General features: G+C 41.9%; 1 protein-coding gene across 1 annotated transcript; it reads left to right on the forward strand.

Moving 5' to 3' along the window:
• The first annotated feature begins 265 nt into the window (after positions 1-265).
• On the forward strand, positions 266-6,246 carry Awat1 (acyl-CoA wax alcohol acyltransferase 1). The gene is made up of 7 exons (XM_031375440.1): positions 266-430; positions 1,510-1,617; positions 1,870-1,940; positions 2,550-2,754; positions 3,392-3,563; positions 5,246-5,445; positions 5,634-6,246. Exons 1-7 carry the CDS (start codon positions 355-357, stop codon positions 5,786-5,788), a joined length of 987 nt encoding a protein of 328 aa, XP_031231300.1. The 5' UTR covers positions 266-354; the 3' UTR covers positions 5,789-6,246.
• Positions 6,247-11,821: the final 5,575 nt, after the last annotated feature.

The raw sequence follows: 11,821 nt of genomic DNA on the forward strand, positions 1-11,821 counted from the left end.
AGTTTATACCCCTTGTTGTCTCAGAGTGGCCTGTGAGAGAATTTCCTCTCTCTGGGTATCTGCCACTTAGACTGGATGACAGTCATGTTCTCCTTTCTTCATCCTGATGTCCTCATAGTCACAGGAAAGAGTCAAAGGGCAGTGGGCAGGGCTAGACCTGTGGGCAGTCCCCAGTGCTACTGAACAGGCTTCTGCAGTGGGTGGGGGGAGGGAGCTATAGAAAAGAGGGTAGAGGGCAAGTGTCAGCTCTTCATAGTCTCAGGCATTCGCTGTTAAGTGAGCATCAAGAGACTGGTAGCACCTTTCATTGGAACAGGCTCTAGGACCTTTACCTCCCTCAGGGTCCTGGACATCATGTCTTGTTCTATGAAGCCTGACTACATACAGAGTCTGAGCCTTCTGCAGTGGCCCTTGGGCTACCTTGCCATCTGTGAGTACTGAATCAAGAGTGCACAGTAAGAAGCCAACCCAAGAAGGCAGGGCTAGATCTGGGCGATATTCTTATGGTCTCTTTCTTGGTCTTTTGATCAGTTTAGATAGTAGTAGAGAGCTGTGCCATGGAGTCTTGAGTTCTATGTACCCTGAAAGAAAAGGAAGAGATAAAGCCCCAGGGCACAGTGAGAACAGACAGGAGCATGGAGCATAGTCAGGATAGATATGAATGTACCAGTTAATTCCAGCTATTCTTTAACCTGTGTTACCTTATAGAGGAAATGTGATTAAGAAAGTTTCTTTAGAAACATGTAATAGCACAGAGGAACAGGTAGCATTGTAGATTTAAAGAAATGGAGCCTGTGGAGGTTTTGCTTCATTTGTTTTCTTGGTTGCCTTTGTTAGTGTCTTATTGATGGGTTGGTTGAATTTTAAGAGACAAGTCTATGCTCAGCATGGTGTCTAACTCATCCTCTTGTCTCAGATTTCTGTGTGCTAGAATTACATGTGTATGCCAGCATGCCCAGCTGTATAGTCAGCATTTGAGCCAGAGTTTTCTGCTCTGAGAATGGAGTGGTAGTATGGAGTGAAAGAAAGACAATGGAGGGGGTGTTAAATTGGTAAGAGGACAAGGACAATGAGTAGAAAACAGTACAGGGATAGAGATATTGGATGGGAGTGGTCAAGAGAAAGATGGAGAATCTGAGAGGGAAGAAATGAAGATCCATATCCCTATGACAATTCTAGGAAGATGGATACTAAGGGAGATAGGGGACAAGAAGGGAAAAATGAGAGCTGAATGTGAGCAGTAGACAAGAAACTTATTCCAGGCACAGAGCCAAAGTACAGGGATAGTGGCTAGACAGGGAGTCAGGGGAATGAGATGAGACATAGGAGGAGAGGTAAGGATTGCACATGGTAGATGACAGAAGAAATTTCTGAAGGGCAAAAGTCGGGACCAAGACTGTGCTGACGCCCAGGATCAGCGTGTGGGTTGTATGCGGTAGTAGTAACAAGACTGGATATGGCCAAATTCTGCTACCAGTACAAATTTGGTTTGGTCTACTCTCTCCTCAGTTTGGATAGTGCAGCCATTGTTCATTGGCCTATTGTTCACACCCTTGTGGCTGCTACCAACAGTTTACTTTGTCTGGTTATTTCTGGACTGGAAGACTCCGGATCGAGGTAAGACTTGTGCACCTAGAGAGAAGAATGTTCCACCATAGCCCAGAACCCTGCTTTCAGGAGAGTTCCACTCACCATGCCACAGGCCTCTCTCCAAAGTTCTTAGAGGCACAAATGCTAGACAGCTGAAACCATTCTGGGATCTCTTTCTTTCCTCTTGGATATAGTCCCTCCAAGTTTCTAGAGTATCTCTGTGTGAGTAAGAGGCATGAGATGGAATACTAATATTTTCTACTGGCACTTTGGTCTCAGGTGGCAGGCGTTCAGCTTGGGTAAGAAACTGGAATATCTGGACCCACATCAAGGACTATTTCCCCATCACAGTAAGTATCCTTTCCCTACTGTCTCTCTCAATGTTCAAAATGCAGGCATTATACCAAATGACTAGGAGTGTCCATAAGAAAACTGAGCATCTTGGTGAAGTGTCAGCTCTGGCTAGATTATAGCATGGTCTTCTGTACTTCACTGGGATGGTTTGGAAACTCTTGGTATAACCTGCCATATGACATAGGCCAAAGGAAAGTATCTTTCAGTTTAACAAACATGATTCTAGCACTTCCACTAGCCATGTGTTTGGGCTTCAGAGAAGTAACTACAATGTGATTCTTCATGAGCAAAAACTTCCCATCTGCTGGGGAGAGCAGGTAGGTGAATGGTGCCAGACACAGAAGTGATTCTGATGAAATATAGAGAAGAAATGCTTCACAGATGTGGCAGTATTTAAGCAAGTGGCTCATCAGTTCCACTTGCCCCAGATCCTATCTTGTCACCCCAGGGCTGTGGAGATCAAAGTGCACACCTCTTGAAACCCTTGTGTGCTTTGCCTGTTAGGCAGCTAGTTCAGAGAATACCTAAATCCCTGGCGTGTCTTCACCTCGCTGCTGCATGTGAGCTCATTCCACCCTCTATGCCATTTGTTTCCATGGTTGCAGATCCTGAAGACTAAGGACCTGTCACCTTCACAGAACTACATCATGGGGGTCCACCCCCATGGTCTCCTGACCTTCGGTGCCTTCTGCAACTTCTGCACTGAGGCCACAGGCTTCTCGAAGACCTTCCCAGGCATCACTCCTCACTTGGCCACACTGTCCTGGTTCTTCAAGATCCCACTTATTAGGGACTACATCATGGCCAAAGGTGCTTCTGATCATACTCACTGGAGCTTCTGGTCCATTTCACTGTAGCCCTTTTGTAACGCACCCTTTGAAGCCTCTTCTCCCCCACTGCACCATTCCTTTGCCCTGTAATCATAGTTTGGAAGGAAGCCAAAGCATATGTCCTGGAGTTAACCTGTCCAGCTTAAATCTTGGCTCTGTTGTCTTCTGTAAGGTTACAGGCAAATCAGCTAACTTCTAGTGGACTCAACTTCCTCACCTGAAAAATAGTGCTAAAATCATATAGCAGTTACATGAGGATTCTCTTAAGAATAGTATCTTAAATAAGTAAAGCAGTCAACATGATGCCTGGCACAGAGTGTGTGCTCAATGAACAGTGGGTATTGCTATTAATAGAAAGGGATAGAAAAAATGAAATTCAGAAAGTGTTATTTATCCCACTGAAAACCACCCTGCTGTAGCTTCCGTCAGTGCTTCCTATAGACATTGCCTTCAAGTGAAACATTCTCATGACCTTCTCTTCACCACACTTCTGTTCCATCTCCTTAACTTAAGCTTTTCCTCCTATGAGCCATGGGAACACAGAAGCCAGCCTCTTATTTCTAACATTTGCTCCTCTCCTGAAGACTTTGTCCTCTCTGTGCCTTGATTATCTCTAGGAGTATGTTCTGTGAGCCAGGCATCCATCGACTACCTGCTGAGCCATGGCACTGGAAACCTCGTGGGCATTGTTGTGGGAGGAGTGGGAGAAGCCCTACAGAGTGTGCCTAACACCACCACCCTCATCCTCAAGAAGCGCAAAGGGTTTGTGCGCACAGCCCTTCGACATGGGTAGGTGGCCCCCAACAGGAGGAGTAGGTGTCCCTCTCTGGACAATACAAGCCTGTAGATTGTACCAAGATGAGTACCATTTGAGTTTTGCCCCCTGGGAACTTATGAGTGAGTAGGGAGAGATAGGTATAGTTCTTTTTAAAAAGCTTTAGGCCATCTGCTTCCTCTAAGCAAGCTGTGCCAGTTCCTATGAAGTCAGACTATGAACTCAGAGAGAATGTCCAGAGCAATTAGGCTCAGGCTAACATGTCGATTATATCCACATTGTTTCTGTGGCTAGTAGATACAATCCACATTTGTCTGTTGATAATAAGTGCAAGACACACTGCAGAGTAATGAGTTTGTGTGAAGAGCTGGTCTGGAGCACGATTTAAAATTCTGGCTCTATGAGGCTTGACATGTAGTTGAGTGGTACAACTGCCTAACATGCATGAGGCTCTAGGTTCTTTCCTACCACCAGGTAATAATAATAATAATAATAATAATAATAATAATAATAATAATAATAATAATAATAATAATAATATAACAATAACAATAACAACAACAGCATCCCTGGCTATATGATTTACCATACATGAAAGGATAGCATTCTAAGCTTTGGGATTTTCATCTTCCAAACAGGACTACTGATCATTGTTCCTTCTGCATGAGGTGACTGGACTTTACAGCTCAGGTAGACCTTTAACACGATCCCTCTGCCTCAGCTTCATGGGTAGCTTTGATTACAGATCTGAGCCACCAGATCCAGTAGGTTATGAATGAATTCATTCATATAAAACACCTGGCATGTACCTTTACATGGTGGGTGACTGATATACTTCAGGTGTGCTGTTTTGAGAAAAGAAGAAAAATGGAAGCACCTGGTGTCTGGAGTAAGAGGGAGTCTAGCTCACTGAACACAAGGGCAATTGTCCCATTGCATACTCAAAAAGGAGGCAATTCTGTCTTCAGATGACCTCACCTGAGGGGTCTGTCATTTTGAAGTATAGTATAGAAGGAGAGCTCTGAGTTGGAGCTAGGAGCCCTGAGTTCTAGTCTAGGCCCTGCTACTCTGTGGCTGCCTTCAGAATTTTCATTCTTCTGGGTCTGGGTTTGGGTTTCCCCACTATAGCCTCACTCTTATGAGGAACCAATCAAGTAACACATGTCAAAATGCTGTGTTCACTTTTTCTCACTTACGGAGCCTAATCTTTTTCCTAGAGCACTATTCACAGTAGGTTCTTGTGGCCTTTAAAAAAGAAAACAATGTTCTCTGCTAGAATCCCAAGGACAATATCTTATGTTTGCTCTCCTTGAGGGAGGGGCATTTCCTATATGTGCATTTATATACATTACTGACATCTTATTATTTCTCTAGCAGAAAGTTAAGGTGTTTCCTCCTTGACAACCTTGGAAGCGTTTGCCATGTGGGTCTCTGAGTGTCTCTTCCTGGCTCTTCTTTCCTGTCTGTATCTCTATATTTTGCCCTTGTAATCCAGGCTAAAAATAACACCCTCATTGGCCTGGAAATTTTCAAGGCAAGATATACCAAATAGGGAATCCTGTTTAATGTAAAAAAAAAAAATGTTTTAGGCCTTTAATGTTGTATCTTAATGGAAAAGTGACTGGCCTTAAACAAAAGTCCTTCCAGCATGGTCCCCACGATAACCTGAGTCTGAGAAATGAGCATTTTCCTACAGGGCTCATCTGGTCCCTACCTTCACATTTGGAGAAACGGAGGTATATGACCAGGTACTTTTCCATGAGGATAGCCGGATGTTCAAGTTCCAAAGCCGCTTTCGCCAGATCTTCGGTTTCTATTGTTGTGTTTTCTATGGACAAGGCTTCCATCAAGACCGCAAGGGACTCCTACCATACCACAAACCCATCGTCACTGTAGGTGAGTGCTGCTCTCAGCCTCAAGTCCATCTAAGCTCTTCCTCCATCCATCTAAACTGCATCTTACCCCTCTCCCACCAAAGAAGAGGGCAGCAGAGTGGGAGAAGCTGAGAGCTGATTGAAGTGGCCAGAGTATCTGGCACTTTGACTCTTCTTCTTTTTTTTTTTTTTTTTCATCTCTTTCAACAGTTGGGGAGGCTCTGCCACTGCCCCAGGTTAAAAACCCAAGCCCAGAGTTGGTGGACAAATACCATACACTTTACATGGATGCCCTGTACAAGCTGTTTGAGCAGCACAAGGTCCAGTATGGCTGCTCCAACACCCAGAAGCTGATGTTCTTGTGATCAAAACGATTGTGCACCCTAGAGCAGGGCAGCACCTGCTTTGAAGAGGAAACTGCGTTGCCTAGAACCGGAGTTCTGGAAAAGGGGGAAAGAAAGGAAGATGAAGGAGGCTGTGTGTGTGATCAGGAAAGGGGCATTAAGAGCTCTTTCGTGACCATAATGCTGCCCCTGCCTGCACTCCCACAGGAGTTGTCCCTGAGGATCCCCTACCCAGACATTCTTCAGAGGGGACATGCTTAGACCCCTCTTGTCACATGTACTTTCTGAACCTGAAATTTTTAAATCCAATTTTTTAAAATGTTAATAAAAAGATTAAATTAATATGTACTTTGCATGACATAAATTTAGCCAGTGGAAGTGTAAAGTTCAGCAGAGCCACCAAAAGCTACATTTGGAGTTCTTTCAAGTACCACTAGAAACCCAATACACATTGGCAGTCACTGCCCACTCCCTCAGCACCTGGCAACCACTGATTCACCTTCTGCCTCCAAGGCTTTGCCAGTCTGAACATTGCACATAAATGGAACAATATAGCATATGTTCTTCCATGATTGCCTTCTTTCTTTCAGCATTTTTTCAAGGTTCCTCCATATTATAGCATGGAACAGTGCTCCCTTCCTTGTGACTGAATAATAACCTATTGTGGATAAACTACATTTTCTCTATCCAGTCACTACTGGAAGGACATCTGGGTTTTTCCCACCTTTTAACTACTATGAATAGTGCTACTACAACTATTCATACACAATTTTAAAAATAATCTTCTGTCCTCAAATACAAAGGCTTACTTCCTCCACACGACTGCCAAGAATGATTTTGAACAGATAAAAGGCACCTTGCTTGAAGTCAGTTGTCAGTTGGCATAAGCATTTCACATATATTTTCCTTTTGGTGATCTTTGGCTATGTTAACCCTTATTAAATTCTACCTATACTTTTGGTTTTTGTTTTTTGTTTTTTTCTGAAAAGTGTACTCTGATACTTTATTTTCTTGTTTTTGTTTATTTGTTTGTTTGAGATGGTATCTCATGTAGCCCAGGCTGGCTTCAAACTTGCTTTGTATCAGAGGATGACCTTGAACTTCTGACCCTCTTGCCTCTATCGCCTTAGTCTTGGGATCACATGAATGTGCCACCATGCCTGATTTATGTGGTGCTGGGAATGGAACCCAGGGCCTAGAACAAGCTCAGTAAATAGGATAACTGTATTTCACAATCCCAATTGAGCCACATCTCCTGCTCCTGCATTTTGGGAAATTTAAAGGAGTAAATAAAAAGAGACATTTTAAGGGGATGGAGAGATAGCTCAGTGGTTAAGAAAACATACTGCTCAATCAGAGGACTCAAGTTTGGTTCCCAGCACTCATATTGGGCAATTCTACCCATCTGTATCTCCAGCTCCAGGGAATGTAATGCCTTCTGGCCTTCTCAGGCACTTCACTTCCATGAACAAATCTGCGTACATATAGATAAATAAAAATAAGAGTAAGACATATTTTAAAATATACCAGATAACCGAAAGTTAAAGGCCCATTTAGATTGCTTTTCTTTTTTCTTTTGCTTGACTCTTAACTGTTAGGCCTTCTCTTATTTTACATAATTTGGGGTCTATTTCTAACCCAAACTTCCCTCATGAGCAATAGCCAAATGTGTCCAATATACCAATATCCAATGTCTTAATTAGGGTTTTATTGATATGAAGAGACATGATGACCAAAGCAATTCTTATAAAGATTAACATTTAATTGGGTCTGGCTTACAGTTTCAGTGGTTTAGTCCATTATTGTCATGATGGGAAACATGGCAGAGTGAAGGCAGTCATGGTGTTGGAGAAGGAGCTGGGAGTTCTACATCTTGTAAAGGAGATTGTTCTACTCTGGGTGGAGCTTGAGCACATATATGAAGCCTCAAAGCCTGCCTCTAGAGTGACACACTTCTTCCAACATGGCCACACCTACTCTAACAAGGCCATACCTCCTAATAGTGCCACTCCCTATGGGCTAAGCATTCAAACTCATGAATGTACAGGGGCTATACCTAGTCTAACCACCACATTCAATAAACACCTTTCACTCATCACGTCCTGTCTCAGGCAAATCAACTTCCTTCCTACTCCCATGGTACCCCGGTCATATCAATTTTACTACCTTTTGTTAATCCAACAAACCCCTTCTCTTCCCTACTATCATAATCCAGTCACAGACCTTACCAAAATTCATAGACTATTGCTATTCTTTCTAGTAAAACCTGCTTTAATCAACTCTTCCATCAGACCTACCTTGCTGAATCTTAAATATGATTAGTCACCCTCTAAAATCATTCCTTGTTTCTACAATGGCCCTACCAAAATATTCTATCTTATGCTCTGAGTACCACTAATATTCTTAGACGCTAATAATTATTGCATAGAAGACAATAGTAAAAATGAGTGTGGGAGGCACTAGAATAGATAGATGTACTTGCTGAAGTCTGTTCAGAGTCTTTGAGCTTTAGTTTTAAAGTTTGAACATTAATAGACACTGACATTTTCCTTTAAAAGATATTTTATTAATTTTTTGAGAATTTCATACATTGTGTTTTGATCATATTCACCCTTTCCCCCATCTCTTTCAAGATCCACTCCCCCATTCCATACTTACTCAACTATGTGTCCTCATTGTTTTAACCCATCAAGTCCCAAGCACTTCTTAAATATTTTTGAGTATGTGACCGTTCATTGGTGTATGTTAGACCTGCCAGGCACTATACCCTTAAGGAAAGCTAACTCTTCTTGGCATCTGTCAGTTACCAATAGCTCCTCAGCTGAAGGTGGGACTTCATGCTGGGATTTTGTCTGGCTTGCGCAGGTCTTAATGCACGCTGTCAAAACTGTTGTAAGTGTTCATATGTGTGACACCCCTACTGTGTACAAAGACATCGATTCTTTGTAGTAATCCACCCCCTCTGACTCTTGTAATCTTTCTGCCTCCTCTTCCACAATGATCTCTGAGCCTTAGGAGGTGATGGGGCTGGATATACATTACCCATTTAGAGCAAAGCATTCCATAATGCAGCACTTAATCGCTACATAGTTGACCAGTTGTGGGTCTCTGTGTTAATTGCCACCTACTGCAAAAACAAGCATCTCTGATGAGGATTGAGAACTGCACTATTGCATCTGGGATCCAGGGGGCAGGTGCAGGGCACCCAGTCTTCAGGCAGGTCATGGGGCAGGTGGAGTTAGAAGAGCAAGTCTGGACATTGTGATTCTCCAAAGGGGAGCATTCAGCATTTCATAAGCTTATCTGGGGTTAGAAACCTTACTTCAAACAATACCCATTAAAACTTTATGGAACATTAGAGTTCCTCTAATATGATGCTGAGTTATAGGATGAGAGGTTCAAATTCCTCACCATGCCAGAGAATACTGCTAGTAATATGAAATGGCTAATTTGTCTTGGATCCTCTCAGAATGGGAGGAAAGTTTTGTAAAAGTAAATTTACAGCCGTGTGGTGGTGGCACACGCCTTTAGTCCCAGCACTTGGGAGGCAGAGGCAGGCAGATTTCTGAGTTCGAGGCCAGCCTGGTCTACAGAGTGAGTTCCAGGACAGCCGGGGCTACACAGAGAAACCCTGTCTTAAAAAACCAAAAAAAAAAAAAAGTAAGTTTACAGAATGAATTAAAACTTCATAAGGAGTGATCAAAATGTAATCAAATCCACAGATAATTAGTTTTGAAGGGTTTTCACCTGTTTCTGTTGGAAGTAATAATAAAAATAGAATTTTCAGCCAGATAGTGGTGGCGCACGTCTTTAATCCCAGCACTTAGGAGGCAGAGGCAGGTGGATTTCTGAGTTTGAGGCCATCCTGGTCTACAGAGTGAGTTCCAGGATAGCCAAGGCTATACAGAGAAACCCTGTCTCGAAAAATATATATAGAATTTTCCAGAAAAGCACCAAGGTCACAACATGGAAGCAAGGCTATCTGTACTTAATTTAACATCACAGGTCCCCGGAAGAGTAAAAGAACAAATGTATAGAAGTTTAAATCTTGACCTTCATATTGGCACATGCACATTATCCACCAATTCCCCAGTATCCTTTTCCTTGTCTACAAGAATTCCTATCCTTGTCTCGCTCAACATTTTCTAAAACTATGAACAATTAAATGAATAAATAGATCAATATTTTATGAATAAACTTCAAATCTGCTTCATTTTTTTAAAAAGCAGAAAGGAATAGTGACTCAGCCTTAATAATCATAAGTACTTGAGTCTGAGTCAGGGAAATAAAAGTTCAAAGCCATTCAGAGCTACAGAGTAAATTCGAGATTAGCTTGGGCAATTTAATGAGACCTATCTCAAAACAAAAAGTAAGATGAGGGCTGGAGGATATACCTCAGTAGTAGAGTGGTTTCCAAGCATGAATAGGAGTGTATTTCATTTTCACTGTACACAAACAGATACAGAAGAGTATGAACACACCAAAATGAAAGTCCCTCCATGGTAAAACCTATGCCAATGTGAGCCACAAGATAAATGATATAGCACTATATTATAATCTAAAACATAATATACAATATAGTAAATTTGTAATATATTCTAAACAATATCAAAATTTTATAACTTATCAATATTATTTACAATATTGTTAATGATGTTTTGTTATAAAATAATATGATTATTGATATACTTAATGAATAAATGTTGCAAAGGGGGTGACAAATAATAGAAAAATGACAAATAATACATGTGACACTAGTCTCTAGGAGAACTTTCACTTCTTCTATATCTTCAAGTGTCCACTAGACTTAGCAGCTCAATTTCAAAAACTGGAGTATGGGAAGGGGAAAATTAAGTCTATTTCCAAACTTAAAAAGTAAAAGGAGAAATAACTAATTAACATGTATGTATATATAATAGATGTGTTCATGTGTCTATTCAAGAACAGTAGTCTCTTTTGATAAGTATTTTTTGTGCTTTTTGAACTTCAGTAACATTGTGGTTTAAATGAGTATGCCCCCCCCAAGTCCATATGCTTGAATACCTGGTGGAACTGTTTGAGAAGTATTAGGAGGTGTGGTCTTGTTGAAGGAGGTGTGTCACAGTGCCAGGCTTTTACAGCCTCCTGTCATTCCTAGTGTCCACTGTCTACCTCCTGTTGAGATGTGCACTCACACTTGCTGCTCCAGCTGCCTGCCCTCATGTCTTCACTATGTCATCATGGACTCTAACCCTCTGAAACCATCTCCCCACCTAAATGCTTTATAAGCTGCATTGAACGTGGTGTTTTATCACAATAGAAAAGTAAAAAAACAATTACCCAAAATAATTTTAGAGAAAAGATGAAGACTGAACAGGCATCCCCTTTCCTCGCATCTTTCCCATAACTGTTGGTATTTTTGCAAAACAATTTTGGAAAGCATTCAAGATTCAAAGGACTGATTTTCCCTCTCACAGCAGGTATAATTAGCTGTTAACCTTTACCCTAGTGGCTAAGTTTTCCACAAGCTTTTATCATGCTTGTTTCCTATCTGGGGAGAAAAAGAAAGAGCCAAGCAGTGGTGGCACATACCTTTAATCCCAGCACTTGGGAGGTGGAGGCAGACAGACAGATCTCTGTGAGTTCAAGGCCAGCCTGATCATCAGGGTGAGTTCCAAGACAGCCAGGACTGTTATACAGAGAGACCCTTTCTCAAACAAACAAAAGCCCATACTTATCTTCAAAGGGATAGAGCTCCCTTGGATTCACACCGTGTAGTTCATCACTTACCTATCTGGAGCCTAATAAAGAAGCCAATTTTAACTGACCCCAAAGGGAAGAAGAATACAAGCGTCCCAAATTCCTGTTAAGATTACACTGTCATTTCTACAGGCCAGAGACCCTGGGAGAAGGCCATCTGATCCAGGAAGTGGAGGAAGGTTCTTTTTGAAGGGTTAGGGACAGTAATCCAGACTTACTTGGCATTTGCTCTAACTCACTTAGGACCACCGAGCTTCATTACTTAGACCCTCTGTCCCTACTTTTCTTTAGGTAGGCAGTGCAAGTCCACAACAT

This window comes from Mastomys coucha, chromosome X (assembly GCF_008632895.1).
Source record: "Mastomys coucha isolate ucsf_1 chromosome X, UCSF_Mcou_1, whole genome shotgun sequence".
Classification (NCBI taxonomy): domain Eukaryota; kingdom Metazoa; phylum Chordata; class Mammalia; order Rodentia; family Muridae; genus Mastomys; species Mastomys coucha.

Excerpts from the sequence above, each read along its gene's own strand:
- Awat1 (XM_031375440.1), top strand. The coding sequence starts at position 355 with ATGTCTTGTTCTATGAAGCCTGACTACATACAGAGTCTGAGCCTTCTG. Across the intron at positions 431-1,509 it reads CTTGGGCTACCTTGCCATCT|TTTGGATAGTGCAGCCATTG; the intron begins GTGAGTACTGAA and ends CTCTCTCCTCAG. Across the intron at positions 5,446-5,633 it reads CAAACCCATCGTCACTGTAG|TTGGGGAGGCTCTGCCACTG; the intron begins GTGAGTGCTGCT and ends CTCTTTCAACAG.